Source organism: Sinohyriopsis cumingii, chromosome 6 (assembly GCF_028554795.1).
Source record: "Sinohyriopsis cumingii isolate HCF-2022 chromosome 6, ASM2855479v2, whole genome shotgun sequence".
Taxonomy (NCBI): domain Eukaryota; kingdom Metazoa; phylum Mollusca; class Bivalvia; order Unionida; family Unionidae; genus Sinohyriopsis; species Sinohyriopsis cumingii.
Genome location: NC_142966.1, coordinates 119,979,209 through 120,002,372, shown reverse-complemented (window position 1 = coordinate 120,002,372; position 23,164 = coordinate 119,979,209). Strand labels below are relative to the sequence as shown.

At 34.5% G+C, this 23,164-nt stretch overlaps 2 protein-coding genes across 2 annotated transcripts in view; both read right to left on the bottom strand.

Moving 5' to 3' along the window:
* Positions 1–710: 710 nt before the first annotated feature.
* LOC149797837 (neo-calmodulin-like) lies at positions 711–12,012 on the bottom strand. Its single transcript, XM_089962853.1, has 5 exons — positions 11,928–12,012; positions 10,145–10,163; positions 7,934–8,083; positions 4,352–4,600; positions 711–3,191 (listed from the first exon to the last, which is right to left on the bottom strand). The coding sequence occupies exons 2-5, from the start codon at positions 10,161–10,163 to the stop codon at positions 3,127–3,129; spliced, it is 483 nt and encodes a 160-aa protein (XP_089818979.1). The 5' UTR covers positions 11,928–12,012; the 3' UTR covers positions 711–3,126.
* Positions 12,013–22,054: 10,042 nt separating this feature from the next.
* Positions 22,055–23,164, bottom strand: part of LOC149797836 (neo-calmodulin-like) — a 28,479-nt gene continuing 27,369 nt past the window's right edge. Inside the window, exon 5 of the mRNA XM_089962852.1 lies at positions 22,055–22,525. Coding sequence (XP_089818978.1) covers positions 22,485–22,525 — 41 coding nt within the window. The 3' untranslated portion in view covers positions 22,055–22,484. The remainder of the gene's footprint in view (positions 22,526–23,164) is intronic.

The following is a 23,164-nucleotide window of genomic DNA, read 5'->3' as shown; positions in this document are numbered from 1 at the left end:
TAATGTGTATTTCATTTTGAGTGCAGTAAGGAGGATGCAATTGCACTTATCATCGAAATTACAGCACAATTTCGAAATGTGTAATCCAGATTGAAAACCTATAACATGGTTCATGTAATTCGGATTAGCAGAATTAAGAAAAAACATTTTGAGGAAATTCAGGATGTAAAAGTGTAAGTATATTTTATTTTGCCATTCTTTACACCAGATAAAGAAGACACTATATGCCTTGTCACTATGTTATTTGTAAGGACCTAATCTTCCGTCTTTTATATAATGTAGCTAGCCTAAATCCGTAACATTGTATCAACGCGGAATGTGCCAAAACAGCTTGGTTTTTTGCAGTCCACGAAACATGTTTTAGGTCAGTCAGAAACAAATTTAAACAACCACAACGTAAAGAGCCTCTTACGCGAGTGTATATGATTTGTTTACAAATCAAAAGTGCGTCTGCGTCATTGTTTGTTTACAATAGAAAGTAGTTCCTTTATTCACGTGAATGCTATATGTGTACTGTCGCGCGCATTCGGTATCGGGGAATATTGAACGATTCTGAAAGGTTAACGGGGAAAAATGAGCATATAATAATAAACATTTCATTACGTTTTAATAATGTGTAAATATAAACAGTCTTGATGAAACGTGATGAGACAGCTTAAACTTTTTTTCTTCAGAATGAAATATTTAAATAATAATAACAAACAAATTGGTGACAAGATTTTATTTTATTTTCTCTGGTGAGGGTTAACGTAGAATATTGACATATTTTAATTTATTTATTTATTTATTTATTTATTAATCACAAATGTTATCAACGCAGTTTTGCTTGGAATACCAGCTAAATCATTTACAATATCAGTTGAAGTGGATTTTATATTACTTACATATTTAATTTATTTGAAATATTAACCAGCTAGTTGTACTTCATAACCTGTTACATGTATTTCAAACGTCCGATTATACCTCCTTCAGGTGAACCCCTATATGTTTATCAACCAATCAAAAGAAGTTCAATGCAGGCACCAGAGTAAACACTCAGTCAAACAGAACAGGAATTGGTCTATACCATGTGAGATTATGTGTCAGGCATTTAAAAAAGAAATTATTCGTTTGTTTTCTTTTTTCCCCTCAGGTGTGGTGACGTGCTGTTAAAACACACACACACACACACGCACACAGAACAACAACAACAACAACAACAACAACAATAACAACAACATTAATTAAACTGTAAATTATTTTGTTAAGGTGTACTATATTTGATACTAAGATTCCACCGACGTGTTAAAGTTTTAACAACGAAGACGAGGATCCTGAACATTACATTTTGTCAGCCTTGACATTTACAAGTGCTACGATTTTAATACGCTTCAATACTTCAGACACTTAGAATTGACACTTTATTTCAATACATTTATGTACTGGTCAGATGAGTGGACAACAAAGCTAAGTCACTAATTCTCTCAAAATAATGTATAATGCAACCAAGTTATTAAGGCATAACTGCAATGACTGAATTGGCTGCAATTTCAAAGAGGTAAAATCTCCGTTTTGATTGCCTGTTTCAGCATTTAGTGGTTTTACTGCGTTTGTGATTGAATCCGTACTCATACACTTAAGCGTTTACCTCCATCCTCTATATTTTTTTTTTTTTTTTTTTTTTTTTTGGGGGGGGGGTAACATTTAAATTCGGACGCCGTTCTTTATGTGCTAATTTAAATACATGCATGAAATTGCCAATGGTCCCCATCAAAAGTGTTTAATGATGAATTTATGTTTCAGTACTAAATTGTATGCTCCGTCACAAATTTCGCTAAATATCTCAAACTTTATTTAAATTCAGATTTTTAACACGTCTTATTCAATGGTTTGCAACGATGGGTTTTGATTAATAAGCAACCATCATACTACAAAACTTGAAATTCGGGCTTAATATTTTGAATTATCCAGCATTACATGTATTTTTCTTGAATAAAATGTAAGGATATCTATTAAGATTTTAGGAATTCCTCATATCTTTTTAATGATAAAAATATTTCCAAAAGGCGCCACGTAAGCGCTTTGATTCAATGGAAAGTTATATTGATAAGAGCTCCAGGCTTTTGTTTTAAACATTTCACTCTCTGGCATGTATGCTGTTTGGTGCTCAATCTTTGCGGCGAAAAGTGCGAATAACTGGGACTTTTATTTCATACAATCCAAAATAGAATTCTTTATCAATGTTAAGTCAGACTTATTCTGCATTCGCCAAAAACCATTTTGTGAACTAGCAAAAATGCTTCAAAATATCCTAAATTAAGTATTTCTGCCCTGCACCTGTTATGACAAACAGACATCCCATCATCTACACTCGTATCAAGGTTTAAGTACTTAATTCCTTTTTCTGAGAATTTGAAGAAGATCTGATCGGTTGAACTTTTACATCTAAAAGATCAAAATCTGTACACATTTTTTTAACTTAATTTTTAAACTAGGCGTTCACTCTGGGCTCATAGTTTTGCATTTGAACTTTGCAGCAATCATAACGTGCTAGACACCCATAGTATATCTTAAGTGTTTAAAAAATCTGATTCACGCCAACATAGGCATTCCCATATTATTTTTAACTTTTGATTGCGGTAGTCGAATTCCGCAATGAAACTTGTTTAATTTTTTTTAACATAAACTAAACGATGTGCAAATTGGGAAACTGTGGAGTGGAACCCAAGGTGATAATAGATGCCAATAACAGACAATCTGGCTTACATTATCACGATGCTTTTCTTTCTAGATTAAGATCCATTCAACGAACGTTTTAGTTAATAATGATAAGAAACGAATTGTTGTTTTTTTGTGTCAGAAGTCAACAGACCTAGCGTGAGAATTTCATCGGGCTAAAATCATTGCTATACATTGTGTAATTCGAAAGAAGTTGAAGTTGGAATTTATCACCATTCATCAATATTCAGAGAATTTGTAATCTACTCTCAGTTAGTGAAAACGAGAATGAAACGGTGAATGAAACTGCGGGTAACATAAACACGAGCAGTCAAATGCTAACGTTTTACTTTCCTCAGCGGTAGGTTTGGTTTTCAAAGCTTCTAGCTACAGACAACGATTTCACTGAGTTTTATGGCTCCTACATCTTTATTCTGGCAGAACTTCATCCTGTGGCTCGTAGGAATCCTCTGAATGGAGCAATGCCTTAAACTCTAAAATTAGAACAGTATCTCAGATTAAACAAAAATTGTTTATTATAGAACGCCAGATCTGTCTTAACATGATAACATTAATGTACGAAGTCAAACTGAAATAACTTCAATATCTTTCACCCAATTTTTTAAAAATAAATTTAGATATGGATTGATAATTACTATCTAATAAAGAGGTATTTTTGTTTTAAAGTTGATTTTAATGAAAAAAGTCTTTAATTTTTTAGTAAATTTTAGGCGCGGTTTAATCTGTTTTGACGAGTTGCCAATTAACGGGGTCAACAGTGTATATAATTTGTCTAAGCCAAGTATGAACTATGGAACGCCAGAGCTGTCTCAAGATGATAACATTCATTATATGAGCTCTGGCGTTCCATACGGAATGTTAACACTCTTGATGCAGTTAGCTAATTTCGGAGGCCTAGCAACCCCGACCACAACCACCAGTAACCTGGTGGGGTGAGGGCAGACATTTCTTACTACGCCACTGGGTAATTTGTAAATGATATACTGGAAAACTGGCTAAAGTGACAGACCATCAGTTAACTTTGCTGCTTTATAGTGGTCAGCTGTTAAGTTACGGTAATAAATCAAACAGAGTACATATTAAGAATTGGTAGCTGAACATCATAATGTTGAATAAACAACGCGAGACTGACAGCCCCTGGTACCTATAAGGGGACTGACGATTCGCCATTTCTGATACCTTTTTTCCAACATCATTCAGTCAGAGTTACTGGATTCATCATTTTGAATAAGTTACCGATAAACAGTATTCAAAAAAGTGGCTTTATCATGCACACTGTACTTTACTGTGTCATGTCTTCGTCTGTCTTTTCTTTATTTTGCTTGCTTTACTCATATACGGGTTTACTTGTTATTAAATTTATTTATAAATTGCCTATCTTTTCTACTCTATATGACGATGCTAAGTAAATGTGCTCATCCTTTTTCCAGGATAAATAAATAAATAAATATATATATATAAATAAATAAATATTTTGCTTCTTTGCTTACGGTTATCTGATGGTGCTAGCTTTATTAGTGACGATCTTTCAACATATAATTGGCTTAGTCTTCATCCACATTCATCCACTCATACACTTATCCAATCATTCAGTTGATCGATAATTTAAGTAATCAACGTTATTAATCCTTGCCTTGGAGTGATATTTTTCCATCACCATCAGTATCTAGTTGTGTTAATAATTCATCGGCTTCTTCGTAACTGAGAGGTTCATCTCCATCATCACACAAGATCTTTTTAAGCTCTCGCGCATCAAGTCTCCCGCTTCCGTCAGTATCATAGTGATCAAACGCTTGGTCTAGGTCTTCTTCCATGATCGTTTTTGACTGGTATAATTCTAAAACAAGAGTGCGGAACTCCCCTAAATCCAGGTCACCACTGCCTATAAATAAAATGGGCAATTTACTTCATTAAGAAGGACGTAAATGGCATATCCTTGTACAACAACAACAACAACAATAATAATAATAATAATAATAATCATTCATTTACTCTTTTAAAATTGTGCTCCACGCTTGTTAATACAATTTCCCGCGGATGTCCATCCACTGCTCAAAATCTAAGTCACTTCTACCTATCTAGGGTACAGCCTATCAATCAAGCGCACAGTGTCAAGTAGGACAGTAAATTGTAGACATCTTTTTTTTTTAATCCGTAGTGCGACACTGATTGTTTTCATGGTCGTGTCTACATATCTTTTGTTAGTTCTACAAATCCCATGTCAGGTTCTGGTACTGTGAGAAATTTAGATCACTGCTACCAGTATAAACTATGCAGCATGGGACAAGGACAGGTACCATTTGAATCGTTTATGACGGGATTTTTAATTAATTAAATATGCATATGCTTTTCATATTAGAAACTTGCTTTCAAATATTAAAAATAATGTATCATTTAAAAATGATTTTATAATGATGAAAAATTAAATTGGAATATTAGAAAATCAGTTCGATTTCTATAAAAAAAATTATTATCTGCTATTGTGTTAGTAAATGCTTCTTGTTTTCTTAAACGGCTTGATAGCAAGCTATTGTGGACAAAAATGCACCTTTCTAATATTATAAAACAAAATAATACAGTTTAGTGGAGGTCCCTGTAGTCGCGTTGTTTATGTCAACGATTAGTGAAACGATATGGAAAAATTACATCTAATTTACCATATTGTTTGGGTTCGGGGGTGATAGTAAATATTGACGAAATTTATTTTCGCGATCTCAGCCTGAGACCGCTAAATTACGAACATGTACCCATCTCTAGAAAGAACTCGTTATATGGTATATCATTCTCTCAAATTTAGCTTTGCTATGTTTTTCCTGCAATATCGATGTGAATGTTAAGGAAATAACAATTTTAAATGCAATTGCAATTAATATGTTATTAACAGCACGAAAATGCCCGGCGGTCTTCCTCGTTCCTAAGGTATTAAACTAGACAGCAAGTATCGTGGTACTTGAAATAGTTGTTCAGGTCGTGTTATTTTGTAATAAGATAATATGTTTCTGTTTCACTATAATGTCGAATTATACAGTACGAAATGCTCGTCTTTTGTGTACGTCTGTACCTATTCTTAGTTGTTCCACTAGACTGTACCATTTTGTTTGTGTATATCAGTGTATATAAAATGCTTTCAATTTAATATTAGTTATATTTAATATTAGTTATATTTACCAACAAAATATTTATGCCTACAACTCTTAAACAAAACATATTTAGATTAAAATTCTCTGTGTAAGTAAATTTTACAGTATGTATCTAAATATAAAACGGAACTTCAAGATTCATGTATGATACACCCTGTATATTTTGTGTTGCCAGGTATGTGTTTGCGTCGCACCATCCTTCTTCTGTGTTTATTAGCCACGTGTTTTAGTTATTTGTGATTTGAGCCTTTGACCTACATTACTTATATAATGTGCACATCGAAATACCCATACTGCTAATTATGTAGACCATTGGTGAATCGACATCCACTCGAACTGAGCAAGGCGTGGCCACCATTGGAATCACAAGTTTAAATCTAGTGTCTTGAAACTAAACGTCAGTAGTCGCTAAACAATCTTGCGGGAATTGCATAATGAAGTTCTTAGCTACTCCGACGTCATTCGAAATTGGCGGGAACCAGTGTTATTCTGGGAATTACAAAGGAGCTTCGGAAAGGTCAGTGACTTATTTGCTCGATTGTCCGAATCTATTACAGCAAGGTAATTATACTTTAATTATGTGCAGTATGTATACTTCATTACTAGAATCATTAGTACGTAGAATTACCATTTGTAGGATTTGATTCATTTGTAGTGTTTGATCTACATACATATTTTGAGATATGAGCAATGTTTATGTAAATAATTAATACTGTAATTCGCTATTTGGTTAATTCGTAGTAACCTCGTGCATTTATTCATGTTATATTCTAGATTTGCAAATGTTGAATTGAATTATAACTTTGTATAATGGTTGCAGTGTGCAACATTAGTTACTATGAGTATTTGACTATTTGTGTATACTTTGTAGGAGTATAATGTGTAAGGATATATCAGCGCATGGATATGTGGATATCTGTGTACGCTTTGTAGAAGTGTAATGTACAGAAATGCGTCTGATTTTGTGATATTGTTCTGTATAATAAGATTGAGAATCTATATATACCAATGTGATGAAATCTATTGATACATGCATGATAAGCAGTTGATACCGTGTATACCATACCAGAAAGTATGGGTATTTCGATGTGCACGAATGCATGACCAAAGAAGGTAATGGCTTATCTGATGATAGGTTGTTGTTTAGTGTGTGGCTAGATAGTAGAGGAATATACTAATGTCCTTGTGTTCAGACAGAAAGCTTTTAGGGACCGGATGAGCTGTAGGAGACAGAGAAGGGAAATACCCTGGTACAGTTGGTCCTGAGTCTCGGGGAGACAAGAAAAGGAGAGAACAGAAGTGTAATGTTGAAGGACGTGGGTGTTGGACTGAAGGGGTACTGGATACCAATCAAGAAATACCACAGATCAAGAAATGAGTAGAAACACAGGACAGGAGGGAAATTTATCACACTAAGTCAGATGATGAAATAGGCCGTCACTTGGTCTAGTGAAAGACGAGTGATAGGGTTTTGAATATTGAATTTCATTTGAGGAAGGATTATCTGTAATTGAATGGCATTAAATTTGTTGTTTATTTGAATTTCACCTTTTGTGTATTTGGTAATTTAACTGTCAGCATCGCTGACTGGGGGCTCGGAGCTTTGCATCTCTATCACTACTTCAATTTCTAACAAAAAACGAGCCAGGATGGGTCTTCCATAATAATTAAAGATAATACTGGGAGCACCCCATCCCAACTTAAGGTAGTCAACGACGAGACCCCTTTATATATATATATATATATATATATATATATATATATATATATATATATATATATATATATATATATATATGTGTGTGTGTGTGTGTGTGTGTGTGTGTGAAACATTAGATTTACATTTCTTTTAATGGTATGTTTGCTGGAAAACAAATTAATAATTAAATGACGCAGTCTCATTACAGCTGAAAATATGAAACAAAGATAAGGAAATTACATTTAAAATTATGCTAAAAGAAAGGAAACATCAATACCGGCTCATCCAATGCACGTCACTTCTTTAAATTGGCGAGTAAACACAAATACAAGGAATAAAGGAAGAATGAAAGAAAAAGCAGTTAAAGACTTAATACCATCTTTATCATGACGCGCGAGTAAATCTCTGGTGTCTGATTCTGTCGGATTCAAACCAAGCAGTCTCATGGCGGTGATGAACTCCTTCTGGCTGATTTTACTTTCGTCTCCTCCCATTCTGGCAATGTCCCGGAACACTCGTTGTATTCCTGTATTAGCAGTATTAGTATTAGTAGTAGTAGTAGTAGTTGTTGTTGTTGTTATTGTTGTGCTTGTAACATTTTTTATATTTAGCACTAGTTACTCTTGCAGACAGTAGTACCAAGGGGTAATTGATGGCTCGAGTGCCATAACTTGTACCGCCTCAAATTATATGGACCGGTCAGTTTCTGATACGGACCAGTTCATATCATTAGACTAGAATTACAGACTATGCGTAGCTAAATATATATCATATACGATCTTTTAGCCATTAATGTACAGTTTATAATAATAATAATAATAATAATAATAATAATTATTATTATTATTATTATTATTATTATTTGAAAAGTACTGCACTATTTCATATAAATTTCTTTCCCTTACGCTACATGAAAATTAGTATGAGTTCATGGAAAGTAAAAAATAAGTGAAACAGTCAAAGAATTACTATGCAGTGTTCATATTCTTTAATCTTGTTTCAAATAACACTCCATGGAAGAGTTCTTAGTGACTTTTAGGAAAACTAGTCATTGTACAGTGTAGTGTCGTTAGTCTCAATTGTGATTTTGATATCAACGATTATTGTTACAGATACACACCTGCTAAGTTTTAATTTGGAAACCAGTGGATATATTACATAATCTAACTTTCCTGGCGAGTTATTCCTTATAACCATGGTCCGGAGTGATGTAAAAAGCACTCGTATGGTCATTTGGGTTACAATGTATTGTATTCACTTGGGATCATTGGTAGTAATAAGATCCCGTCGCTCAAGAAATCACTTTCCACAACAAAATACGGCAACGTTACTTCACTATGATGAATAGTTTTACTATAACTTTTTTATTTTATTTTATTTTGGGGGTCGATTGTAGTGTTGGTGGGGTGGGGTCTGTAGATGTAGCATAGTAAGACAAAAATGTCTGATTTTGACATAGTAAGAAAAGAGTGTCTACTTTGGCATTGCTAAAAAAGAGTGTCTGGTTGTGAAATTATAGAAAAAGAGCATCTTATTATAACAAATTAAGAGAAGAGTGTCTGATTGTAACATAGCAGCAAAAAAAAAAATGACATAGATTGTGACATAGTAAGAAAAGAGGGTCTTATTGTGACATTGTGAGAAAAGGGTATCTGACTGTAGCAAAATACGAAAATTATCTGATTGTGACATAGTAAGAAAAGAGTGTCTGTGACATAGTAAGAACAGAGTATCTTCGACATAGTAAGAAAAGAGTGTCTGTGACATAGTAAGAAAAGATTGTTTTCGACATAGTAAGAAAAGAGTGTCTTCGACATAATAAGAAAAGAGTGTCTGTGACATAGTAAGAAAATAGTGTCTTCGACATAGTAAGAAAAGAGTGTCTGTGACATCGTAAGGAAAGAGTGTCTTCGACATAGTAAAAAAAAGAGTGTATGTAACATAGTAAGAAAAGAGTGTCTTCGACATAGTAAGAAAAGAGTGCTCGATAGTGACATTGTATGACAAGATCGTCTGATTTTGACAAAGTACGAAAAGTGTCAGATTGTGACATAGTAAGAAAATAGTGTCTTATTTTGAGAAAAGAGTATATATCTGTGACATTGTAAGAAAAGAGTATCTGATTGGGACAAAGTAGAAAAAGAGTGTCTGATTGTGACATAGTAAGTCGGTCATACCGTGGACTTCATGATCTTGTCCACGGTGAAAAATGTGATTTATTGCAAATAAATATGGTAGCACAGTCAGTCCAGAGCTTTACTACAACTATAAAAAGAACAACATGATAAATAGTAAAATATATTTAGACCATACATTTTCTTGTATGCTTCTGTGGTTTGATATCATTTGATTCATAAATTTCCGAACCTAAGTACTCACATATGTTTAGTTTCAGATATTTCCTGTGTTTTAAAAATGAAAATAAAACATTAAATTATGTTTGAGCTTAATCAAGTATTGATTAGCATATTGATTAGCATTTGATTAAATTGATCGTATCATGTTAGAACAAAGACTGTTATTGGGACGGGTCTAATTAGGAATATGACAGAAAAAGGAATTAAGAGAGAGAGAGAGAGATACTTACTATCGAAATCAACGTCCATCTGAAACAAATCATAACATTTGCATTTACTGAATACATAGCATGCACTAAATGTACAACATTTCTTTTAAACCAAATTTAAATGACTCTTTCTCTCCGTCTCTCTCACCCCCTCTCTCTCCTTCCCTATCTTTCTATCCATGCACACACACACACACACACACACACACACACACACACACATATATATATATATATATATATATATATATATATATATATATATATATATATATATATATATAAACTGACATAAAACAGTTCAAAACAATGGGAGCTTTCTGCTCTCGTTGAGTCTTTGTCTAAGGCAAGTACCCAACGGAGACCAACAATACAAACAATAAAAACCTAAGAAAGTATTGAATGTGGGCAATTGCAATGACTGTTTCTAAGGGGGTTTCAGAAAGTAATTGTGGGCGTGGTATGTGTCTGTTTGTGGATAACTCGAGATCTTTAGAGTGCTGTAATGTGCAATGTGCATGTATTTTAACGTTTCTCGATATATTTGTGGTTGGGCTTGTTGGTCGATATGAAATGAGTAAGGTGTAGCATGTTTGTATTTTTGTGTGGCGATATTTTGTCTTAGTGAAATAGAGGGTCTTTTAGTGTAATTCTTTGAGTTTGGAGAATATGTGTCTAACAGTTAGGAAGTGTATGCACGAGTCTTTGTGTGGTTCACTTGGACCGTTAAGAGAACGTTCACGAGTTTATTCAGTTATTTGTAAATAACTTTGAAAGAGACAATAAACTAAATGACTCTGTTTCCTGTGCAAGAACAATTAGCAACAAATCAATAGGTATGTAACTGTCCAAGTAGTTATACTAATGTGACAAGATTGGAGCATGTTGCAATGAAATTGTAAAGTCCTCTTTCCGCTGTGTGTCCTTTTCTTGTGTGGCCGTGAGTGTATATATGCTTGCAAAATGTGGAACTGTGTCCTCTAAGAACTTGGTATATGTGTCTGCGTGTGTCTGTGTCTATGTGTCTGTGTGAACGTCACCCTTATCCTATTGCATCAGCCTAACATACTCTTTCATGTGCTGATGAACCGTTAAACTCGAAAGAAATACACCACAGCTTGGTTTTAGCAATAATCATTCATATTAAAATCACAATTGAGACTAACGAAACTACACTGTACAATGACTAGTTTTCCTAAAGTCACTAAGAACTCTTCCATGGAGTGTTATTTAAAACAAGATCTAAGGATATGAAAACTGCATAGTAATTCTTTGACTGTTTTACTTATATTTTACTTTCCATGAACTCATGCTAATTTTCCTGCAATGTAAGGGAAATAAATTTATATAAAATACTGCATTACTTTTCAAATAATAATAATAATAATAATAATAATAATAATATGTATCAACTGTACATTAATGCGCAGTTCATCGTAAAAGTATTTTTTCGTGCAAACGTACCAATATATAATCTCAAATTACTGTAAAGCTACCTTGGACGACATCAGTGTACACAAAGTAAAAGTAGTTTACTATGTACTAATGCCAGAGTTCATTGACATAATATATATATAAATCTGAAAAATAAAATATTAAGCTATATGCTAAGGATAGAGAAACTTGTTTTCCCATTATATATACAATTAAACGTATTGTAGTGTTATCGAGAGTTATCAAACCTTTCCTTGCAGTCCAGTATTATTTGTACTGCGACAAAATTCAAGTTTTGTCGTCTCTCTCTCTCCGCGTCTCTGTCTCTCTCTCTCTCTCTCTCTCTCTCTCTCACACACAGAGTACTTACATTTGCAAATATAATTCCCTTTATAAATGAGACCAATTTGTTTGTATCGTCCCCAGTAGAACTGCTGAACCTCGTCCTCGCTACAACGAGCCGTTGATAAAAAACAATACCTGCTTCATATGCAAATTTAATGACAATAGAGTTCACTCTCAATTCTAAAAATATTGCCGTCTTAACTTCTAACACTCGCATTTACCTAACTAACTTCGACTGCGATATCGGAATAAATGTATCACATTTCAATTTTTTTATTTAAAAAAAAAACACAACCCAAGTTTGTCCATTTGTTATCACTTCGACTTGCATGGACCTATTTAAACTGGCAACGATGTTAACATATTAAAAAAAGACTTGATTCGCTTTATTTCCAAAATAAATCTAGATCGTAGTTTTTTTTGTACTTAAAATATATTCGTTGAGAGGAGAAAGTGAAGTACGCAATCCCAAGGAAGATCGTTAGAGTGTGAAATCATTCAGTTATTGCAAAAAAAGGAGTGAAACAAGTCAGGATATGTTTGTCTTTCAGCAGGAGTGAAATAAGTCAGGATATGTTTGTCTTTCAGCAGGAGTGAAACAAGTCAGGATATGTTTGTCTTTCAGCAGGAGTGAAATAAGTCAGGATATGTTTGTCTTTCAGCCAGGATATGTTTGTCTTTCAACAAGCAATTAAGTACTACATTGTCTCTAAGTGATGAGTTTATTGTTAGCAAGGAATTACGTTGGAATTACTTGGATGGACAGTCAGTGACATGTATGCATTTCCAAGTTCAAAGATTTCATCCAGCTCAAATTCCTTTTTCCTCATACCATATATTTCACGTAATTTTGTCCTTTAACACTTTTTCTTATTATGTCTTATTTTATTATTAAGTGGAAATTAATCACTGATATAGAGAGTACAAAAGTTATGGTCTTGCTAATGAAATCCTAATTGTGTGAGCTATCATAAGCCATTAACGCGTCAAAGTTTGATATTTCAACACTGGCGTATCAGATGGCTTATAAAGCAACCAACACCTCGATATCATGTTATTGTATTAAAGAAGAAGAAGATGACGATGACGATGAACGTGACGTGACGGGTTGTTATGCCGCCACTGTGGTGGGTGATATGGTTGGGGTGGGGTGCTCCCAATATTCTATTTAAATTATTACAGAAGTCCCACCCAGGCTCGATTTTGGTTGGAAGTTTAATTAGTGAAAGATAGATGTAAAGATCCGAGCCCTCAGTCAACAATGCCGATGGTTAAATGATTGAATATACAAAACAAAGTGAATTTCAACGAATAACAATTTAATGACAATTTAATAATGAAATGATTAAAATTCCACAAGTACTCTTCTTCCGCTCGACCCTGTGATAGCCTATTGCATCATTTGATTAATAGTGCGAGATAACTTTCCCCTTGTCCTTGTCTTCTACTCATCTGTGTATTCTTCTCTCCCATTCCTCCAATTCTTTCTCCTCTTCCTCCCGATTTTCTCCATACTCCTCCTCCTTCTCCACTTTCTTCTCCTCGACTCCTTCCCTCCTCCTCCTCAACTATCTCCACCGACTAGACATGTCGACTCCGACTGCCCTGCTAGTCTCACTTCCGTCTCCCTCTGCCCCCAAGCTTCCTGTGAAAACACAAGAACTGTACAAAGTTTTCCTCAGCCCTCTCATCTCACACTACATCCAGCCTGTCATCAGATAACGGCCATTAAATTTCTTCGGTCATGCATTCATTCACATCGAAATACTCATACGTTCTTGTATGGTAAAACAAAAAAACGTCGTAATAAAAAGCACAGTATCAATTATCATACATACATCAATAAATTGCTTCACATCAGTACACATTCCTACTCCCATTATAATAACAATATCACAACAATTAGACGCATTTCTTTACATTACAACTCATACAAAGTACACAAATATTCAAATATCCATGCTACGATATATCCATATTAATTAATCTTACACACTTCAACCATTTTCCAAATTCACAATTCAGGCACGAGTAAAATCTAACATATCACATGAATAAATGTAATAGTTTACTACGAAGTAACCTATTAGCGAATGGCAAATTAATTCTAACCACAAGCTAACAATATACATGATTCTCTACATAATACTGAAATACGCCTGTAAATGAACACTACAAAGGTAATTCTACGTACTAAACGATCCTAGTAATTAAGTGTACATACTACACTTAATTACAATTACAATGCCGTAATATTCTGCACAAAATCGAGCAAATAACTGACTGACCTTTACAAAGCTTTGTCTTTCCTTAGAATCTCCTCTCTAAGTCTTACCGCCAAATTACGAGTGGCTTTCTCGGAGTAACCCTATATTGCTCCGCAATCTTCCTAGGCGAGATTAAATTTTTGCTTGCTAGTTAGAAGTTATAATTCGGATCAAAATTGTTATCACAATTCCGATTGAGTGTCGCTTTGACCCAATCTAATCAAACTTAGCGGACAGTGTCTGGATTTAGAACACGCCCCATTCCCTCGTGGGTTCCTTTGATCTTAGGACTAAGCTGTAATACATAGGTGGGAAGTCGCTCGATCTAACGCCTGTGCCGACCCAAGATGCCGGGTCTTCTCTCTGGTCACGGTAACCTTGCGTAAGAGATTATCTCTAGCCTGTGGCAATGTTTAGACATCAAACATGGCTTGTAATAACCTTAGTTTATACACGACTTACTAACTGGGGCTGAACAAACGTGACAATGATGATGATGATGATAAAATAACATATTTTGTGTATGTGAATTGTATTAGTTTATCTTTTCTTTTTTTTTTTTTGTATCCAGCAGGCATTACAGGACATACGTTAACAATAACGTCATAACAATTCAATAATTTTGAAAGTTTTTCTTAAAAGTTTTGATATATTTTATTAAAAATATTTAAGTATTTTTTGTCCTGCAGTTTAAATGCTCACATACTGAGATTTTAACAACAAATACAGAAATTCCTACAAGAATCTTCTTTTTAACACAAACTTATCTCTATTATTTTTAACATCACCCAAAATAATGACGTTATTTTTTCTTTTTGTTTTTGTTTCTTTTAACGGCTTATTAACATATTAATGACCATTCAAGCAGAGAAGAAATCTGAATCAAAATGCTGTTCACATCGAGACAGCCTGACAGGGTTCTTCCGAGCTGATATCGAACCCACGATTCCTGGATTACGAGTCCGACTCAGTACTATCTGAGGTACAGCGTGTCCCATATATATATATATATATATATATATATATATATATATATATATATATATAGAGAGAGAGAGAGAGAGAGAGAGAGAGAGAGAAATCCCGTTCTATTGTTGAGTTTTGTTCCATAAGTGGCTCATATAAATAGGGGGAAAAGTACTATTTTCGGGATTGAAACACACATTTGAAACCATTCTGGAATGTCTAATCTTACACGAAAACTTACGCAAATTATACAAAAATCCTTGACCGATTTGAAAACAGGATTTGATATATAAAAATAACTGATATTTATTTCATGTAAATGAAGTAAGAGTATTTATAGTAATTTTGATTGACACCTTTACAACAATATAAGTACGAAATGCTTTCCTTCTACTAGGAAAACTTTATCCATTATCTATTTACCATAGTGATCTACCTAAACGCCGAAGGGAATGGCAGCATACTTAAAAAGTATCAATTTTAGATACTTTTCATCTCACTGAGTCTCTCAGAGTTATGCTGAAACCAATGCCCAAATTCGTCATTTTATAAGTCAGTCTGTTTGTAATTAATGAAGGTTCCACTCCAGAGTTCTGTAATGTCTCCAGGAGTTTAATTTCTAAACAAATTTAATTCCAGTTTTTGACTAGTAGGAACGTGTGTTACTTAAATAGAATCCAGGCCTGCATATACTGGCGTGAATATGATTTATTTTAGCATTCAATATGCACAAGGCTTTGTGTAACAAAGGCTTTGGATGAAATTTCAAAAGTTTGTCCGGTAAAAGTCTTATTCAACATTTGTATAAAGAACGTCGAATTCTGGTAATTAAAATTGCATACTTGTGTAGCAGAAGAAGCATTTGCTTTTCAGAACATGGACATTAAACAAATACCGATTTTCTGCCATTTTTAAGCATCCTTGAAATAAAATTCCGACTTAAAAGCACGATAAAACCAGAAGCTAGAAAGAGAATTGTACTTTCAGTGGAACTAGATGAAAACGATCCTGGTATTTATAGGTTACTGCATTTGTAAGGGAAAATATGAACGAGTTTTCGGATGGATACTGCACGAACTTGTGAGTGCAGTATATCCTTCCGACAAAACTCATTCATATTTTCCCATACAAATACAGTAACCTTTTTATTATATGCTCATTTTTTATTCTACCTAAGGTTTAATTATATAAACAAAATATACTACAAGAAACAACGTAAATAAATGAATGCCGTATTCCAAACTAAATACACAAGCGCAGATTTGACATTACAAAATGACATCATTATTAATGTGCACATAGCTCCGCCCAGATAAATTTTTCAACTTAGTCGCACGGTCGACATAACTTTCGAAAGAAAATGGCGTGTCTAGTTAAAATTGAAATTGGCAGTCATATTGTGAATGAATGAGCATTGCAACAACTTTTCCATTTGATCTGGAGTGAATATATTTTGGTATTTTGTTTCGATTCGACGAAAGTTTGTGATTTTGGACTGGATTCATCTGTGCAAATTATACATGAAATACATCGGATTGAAAGTGGCGCGGGAGAAGCGTGTTTACGTCTGCAAATGTGTTTCTGTTTCTGTCATTGAATGTTTGAAATCATAGTGTGGGAAAAATATGAAGTCTTTCGATTGCAATTTTCAAAAAGACGCTTTGGAATTTAATGTGTATTTCATTTTGAGTGCAGTAAGGAGGATGCAATTGCACTTATCATCGATATTACAGCACACTTTCGAAATGTGTAATCCAGATTGAAAACCTATAACATGGCTCTTGTAATTCGGATTTGCAGAATTAAGAAAAAACATTTTGAGGAAATTCAGGATGTAAAACTGTAAGTATATTTTATTTTGCCATTCTTATCACCAGCTAAAGAAAACAGTTATATGCCTTGTTATTTGTAAGGACCTAATCCGTCATTTATATAAGGTAGCTAGCCTAAATCGGTAACATTGTATCAACGCAAAATGTCAAGACAGCTGGGTTTTTTTGCAGTCCACGAAACATGTTTTAGTTCATTCAAAAACAAATTTAAACAACCACAACGTAAAGAGCCTCTTACGCGAGTGTACATGATTTGTTTACAAATCAAAAGTGCCGGCGTCTGAGTCCATTGTTTATTTACAAAAGAAAGTAGTTCCTTTATTCACGTGAATGCTATATGTGTATTGTCGCGCACGTTCAGTATCGGGGAATATTGAACGATTCTGACAATGTAAAGTTAACGGGGAAAAAATGAGCATATAATAATAGATAGTTTTCGCTGCAAATATTGGTCTTCATGCAGACAACATACTTGTGAAGAAATTAAATTTTGGTTAAGTTGTCGATCATAAACTGAAGCTTTTTGTTGTTGAGTTTAATTATAGTAGCGTTCGCACAATTGTGCATGTGCCACTTTTTTCTGACTGCACCGCAGCCTGCTAGTTGTTCCTGGGGAAGGGGATGGTGCCACCTCCCCCAGGCTTTTATGGATTCAAGGAACCCTGATAGTTTGGCCTCAATCTGTGGGTCCATAAAGGTCCCTACAGTTGAATGGTTGGCTGTCATTAGTGGGAAGGAGAGCTCGGGAACGGTCCTGCTTGCTTTACATCGCTGGTTTCTTGTCGCATTTGCCTGTTTTTTTTTTTTTGTTTTTTTTTTCTTCAAAATGTTCTAAAAGGATTTCCATTCCTCCATATGCCACTATCATCTGAAGCGATAACCAAAATATACACTACATGTGAACCTAAGTAGAAGCTCCAATAGTTTTAACGTTAAGTTGTTTAAAGCTAAGCACTTTAATTCGAGCCTTGAATGAAATGTAACTTTGGAATCCCAATAGCCTATCTTGACTAAGCGTTATATAGATAGCATGCCATTAGATTGGAAATAAACATATTCATTGTTAGCCTGAAGGTTAAACGGTAAGGTCTGCATGAAGAAACAACATGTACTCAGTCTTACTATGTTTTGCACCCGCAACCTCTGTAGAAAATTTATGCAACTAAATTGGATATCTTTACGTCAAAACAGTGCAAGTTATGGTCATGATGGAGAACACGTTCGAGTTTCTGGTTTCGTGCGGGTTTTATTTCTTATAGCGTCAGTGAGTCATGAGCAAAAGCGTCATCCAATCATATTTTCGCCGTTATTCTGTAGTCTCTTTTAGTCTCGTGCAATACTCGCTTAACTCAGAAATATATAGAATCTAGGATGGTTTTTCTTACGTGTTCTGACCAGAAATTTGTTTAACTTTAAATTATTGCTCGGTAATGTTGCTAGAATTCAACTGAACCAAAGTTAGTCCGATAAATCAACCAACGTAGCTACAATCTGGGTTGATACTGATAGACGATATGTGGGTATGATGTCACCTGTTCGTTAAAATGTGCAAATTTGCTGTATGCAGATAATTTCGGAACAATCCTACGTAACACTTAGACACATTGTTAAGGAATTGGGTAGGAGTTATATCAATATGTATATGTTGTCAAAAATGTACTCAGGTTTCGTGGCCGCGTACAGCGTCACCCGAGGGTGGTATATTTTTTGGCTTAGTTATTTCGAAATCCTGAGCGAAACTCAGACCATGCTGCGTGAACAAATGGCTTGCAGCGGGGAAACTAAGTACCTAGCTGCGCATATCTGTCACAGCTAAGTGTACTTACAGAGCAAATTCTCGATAAACAAATCACATTACGCCAAGTCTTGTCAGGACGCTCACCCCTTTACAGGAGCATCTCCAGCTGTAGAGGTAATGAAATTCTTTATTATTATTCGTCTATATGACAGAATTGTTTTTATACTTTATATGTTTTAGAACCTTAATGTTTCAAAAAGACTTCTATCTGCGAACATATTCATTGAATGCAGTAGCTAACGAGCAAGAAACATATATTTATTCTAAATTCTACGGAGAGTCAATACCTAGGGTATACAACGCTATATTATAACTACTATGGTCTGGTTCGAGTTAGCTATTTGTTGCAACCGAACAGACAACTTGTATTTAATTATACTATGTTTGCATTAAACGATTAATGTATTGGGTAATGAATTCATGTACGCGCATGCGCTACATATGACTGAAAAAGTACTTAACCGTGTCATGTGTACTACACGGTTTAGTTATCATTTTAGCTGCCTAAATGCCATGCCGTGTACATCATTTGAAGTGGAGTCACCAGCTGTAGAGCTGCTTTATACATGCCACCATGCCTTGTACATCGTTTGATGTGGAGTCACAGAACTCTGTGGGGGTTACTGTGACGTATGCGCTGTGTTTGGTGACGTTGGATCTGAAGAGGGGACTGGTTTTCTCGGTGCGAGGGACCAGGTCTTAGCGACCAACGGGTCTGTGATGTGTGGGGATCATTCAGCACACTGAGAGAAGCGGACCATGCCTGGGTGCTTCTCTGGCCATTTACTAGTGCGCGTGGAACCGGAGTTAACATCTTGGTCGTCAAATGGGCGCCAATATAGTTGTAGTGTTCCATGTTATTTCCACAACAGCATTTGTCATTCATCCCTATTGCTATGTCGTTATATGAACGATCGATAGGTTCATAATGTCATTCATTCCTATTGTTATATCGTTATATGAACGATCGATAGGTTCATAATATCATTCATTCCTATTGTTATATCGTTATATGAACGATCGATAGGTTCATCAATCCATTCATTACTATCGTTGTGTGAACGATCGATAAGTTCATCATTCCATTCATTACTATCGTTATATGAACGATCGATAGGTTCATAATGTCATTCATCCCTATTAAGTTGTTATATGAAAGATCGATACATTCATAATTACACGAAGTGTTATATCGTTATATGAACGATCGATATGCGAATAATTACACATATTGTTATATCGTTATATGAACGATCGATAAGCGAATAATTTACACGTATTACTATAACGTTATGTGAACGATCGATAGGCGAATAATTACACGTATTCCTATATCGTTATGTGAACGATCGATAGGCGAATAATTTTATTCATTCATATCGTCATATGAAAATATCGTTATATGAACAATCGATAGGTTTGTTATTTCCTATTGTAATGCCGTTGTGTGAACGATCGATAGGTTTATAATGTTGTTCATTCCTGTTGCAATGCCGTTGTGTGAACGATCGATAGGTTTATTCCTACTGCAATGCCGTTGTGTGAACGATCGATAGGTTTATAATGTTATTCATTCCTATTGCAATGCCGTTGTGTGAACGATTGATAGGTTCATCATTTCATTCATTCCTATTTCAATATCTGGTTACGATCGATAGTTTCGTAATTTGCACTGCTTTTCAATATCGTTTTATGAACGATAGGTTAGTAATTTACACTGCTTTTCTAAATCGTTATTTGAACGATATATAATTACATTCTTTTCTAAATCGTTATTTGAACGATACATAATTATTCTTTTCTAAATCGTTATTTGAACGATACATAATTACATTCTTTTCTAAATCGTTATTTGAACGATACCTTCAAGACTTTTTATATTGAGGTGTAGGTCACTTTTATTTTGTTAATCAGTGATAGGAATTCACGTTTGTTTTGAAATTCCATTGGTTAAATTAATGTGAAGTTTTGTTTTGTTTTCTTCGTTGAATTAATTGTTGGTAGTTCCATGTTAGGAACTTTATAATTTTCCTTATCTTTTGATTATAATGGTGTCAGATTTGTTATATTTAAATTGCGTTTATAAATAAACATCTTGTAAACGCAGTTGCTTTTGGTGTCTTCCCTAATCCAGTCCCAACCCGGCTTCATCCTGTGACACACATACATCTAATTGGTAACATTCGTATCTAGCAAGTAATTTAAAATGGCCAGAGGACAAATGTATGTGTTATTCCACGTGGATTTACAAGTCACCAAGCGTAGGATTTGCTCTGGAAATATAATGTACATGTCACAAAATAACCCATCAGCCGACAGTAGCTCCACAGCTACGAGAAATACCGGTGAGTGTATAAAATGTACACCGATCGGATGTGTGCAGACAAATGTGCCTGCGAATAACTGCAGCTTTCAATAAATAGGTGAGATCAGACCATAAAACGAAAATCAACATCACGGGTGAGGGGCTGAATAATCGGCCTAAACCAAAGTCACCAAGTAATCCGAATACTAATTTGGTCCAACCATATTTCTGATCACATGCGCTAAAACGAAAATACGTTTCAAAAAGATCTATACAAATGGTTGTCACGTTTGAAACGAGAAATACCACAATATCGGGTGAAACCGTTGATCTGTTAGCAGTCTACTTTAATTACAATATAAATTATGACCTAAATGTACTCGGATAAGAGTATATGTATGGTGCGTGCTTGATTTGAACGTTGCATATTGGCTATTTTGTGTACGGGAGTTCTGCAAGAAACTTTTCGAACATTCAGTCTCATGTGTACTATTGATCTACATCTAGAAATGTCATTTGTTTGTGTTTATTTACATAAAATCTCTCCATTATTCAAACTACTTTTTTGTGCCTGTGCCAAAATGTAAATATGTATTGTTCTACTCGTGTCACTTTGGGTGCATGTATTTGTAATTATTCTCCTTGTCCACTGAGAAAGACTTTGCCTTAGAGCGAAACGTAGGCAAACTTCTTCTCTGTACAGTTTTCAGACTTTTATGCCATTGTCTAATACTCGTGTTGTTTAGGGCAATTTATTAACTAGTCTTTACCACAAGAAACAAAATGCATATATATGATTATCGAATCGTTTTTGGGGGAAGGTAATTTTAGCAATGTATAGCAATATAGCACGTGACGTTTTAGCCACATTTTGCTGTAGAATTACACAGATAAAACAGGACACACACATACAGATATATATATATAGAGAGAGAGAGAGAGAGAGAGAGAGAGAGAGAGAGACTGCAATCAATAATAACAAAATTAGAAAACAACAAAATTATTTATTTCTCGATGATAAACGCTATTAATGTGAATATATTTCTACAAAATGTGAATTTCAAGGCGATGTGAGAAGAATATGCTTTTTCAGCGAAGTGAAGAAACGCATATCAATGCGAGAGCTATGTTGCAAGGGAAATAACTCCCACGTGTATATTCCACCATTAAAATGCTTTCTATCAAACACCGCTACATACGTCCATCTTTATTTAAGTGTGGCGCGTTTTGCTACAGAATGGTGTACTCAAACCATCGTCATCGGTCTAGCGATATCCCAGGGAAGTAATCTCCTACAAAGCTGCTCATATTCCCTTTTTGAGATAAGTACCAGGTACTAATAAATTAAAACATCACATATTTCACGTAAGTCTATCTACAATGATCTTCGTAAATCATCTTAACTGCACGTCCATTAAGCTTCGAAGTCATCAAGAAGGAACATATTCTTCAATTCTAAAAATTGATAAATAATAAATAATTAGGTACCAAATTTATACTAATAAATAAGTATAGACGAGAAAAAGTATTTAGTTGAAGATGCAATGGACTGAGCACCTCCATCACCAGTTCTACTGTTACTACCACTGCCATTCTAAGCTGTCTCAGTTAAAATTTACTTAGTACAAACTTGTTGGGAAATAAAGCCTCAAGGCAAAATACATTAAGCCCAAACAAACCAAGTAAAGGCTGTGTGATTATGGCACAGACCAATCTGCGTAAAAAGTTAATATGTTAGCAATAACATTTGAATTTGGGAAGATATAACATTCTATTCATGTTTTATTTTTAAAGCTTTATATGCAAACATGATTCAACTTCAGTGTATGCATTTCTAATTGACTTTTGATGTAAAGCTTACATATTCTGTTACGTTTTCTAAGTGTGATATCCACCAAGGAGAATCACAACGTTTTTATAGTTGTTTTTTTTTTTGTTGTATAAAAAACGACAAAGGACAATATGATGAAGTAACAAAAACCAACGTATTTTTGTTCCTCTAGTAATTACTCAAATATATCCTCGCTTTCTGTCTCCTGCAGCCCCAATGTTCCCTTTCTTCTTGTGATTCAGGCATAGTTCAAGTCCAGCGTA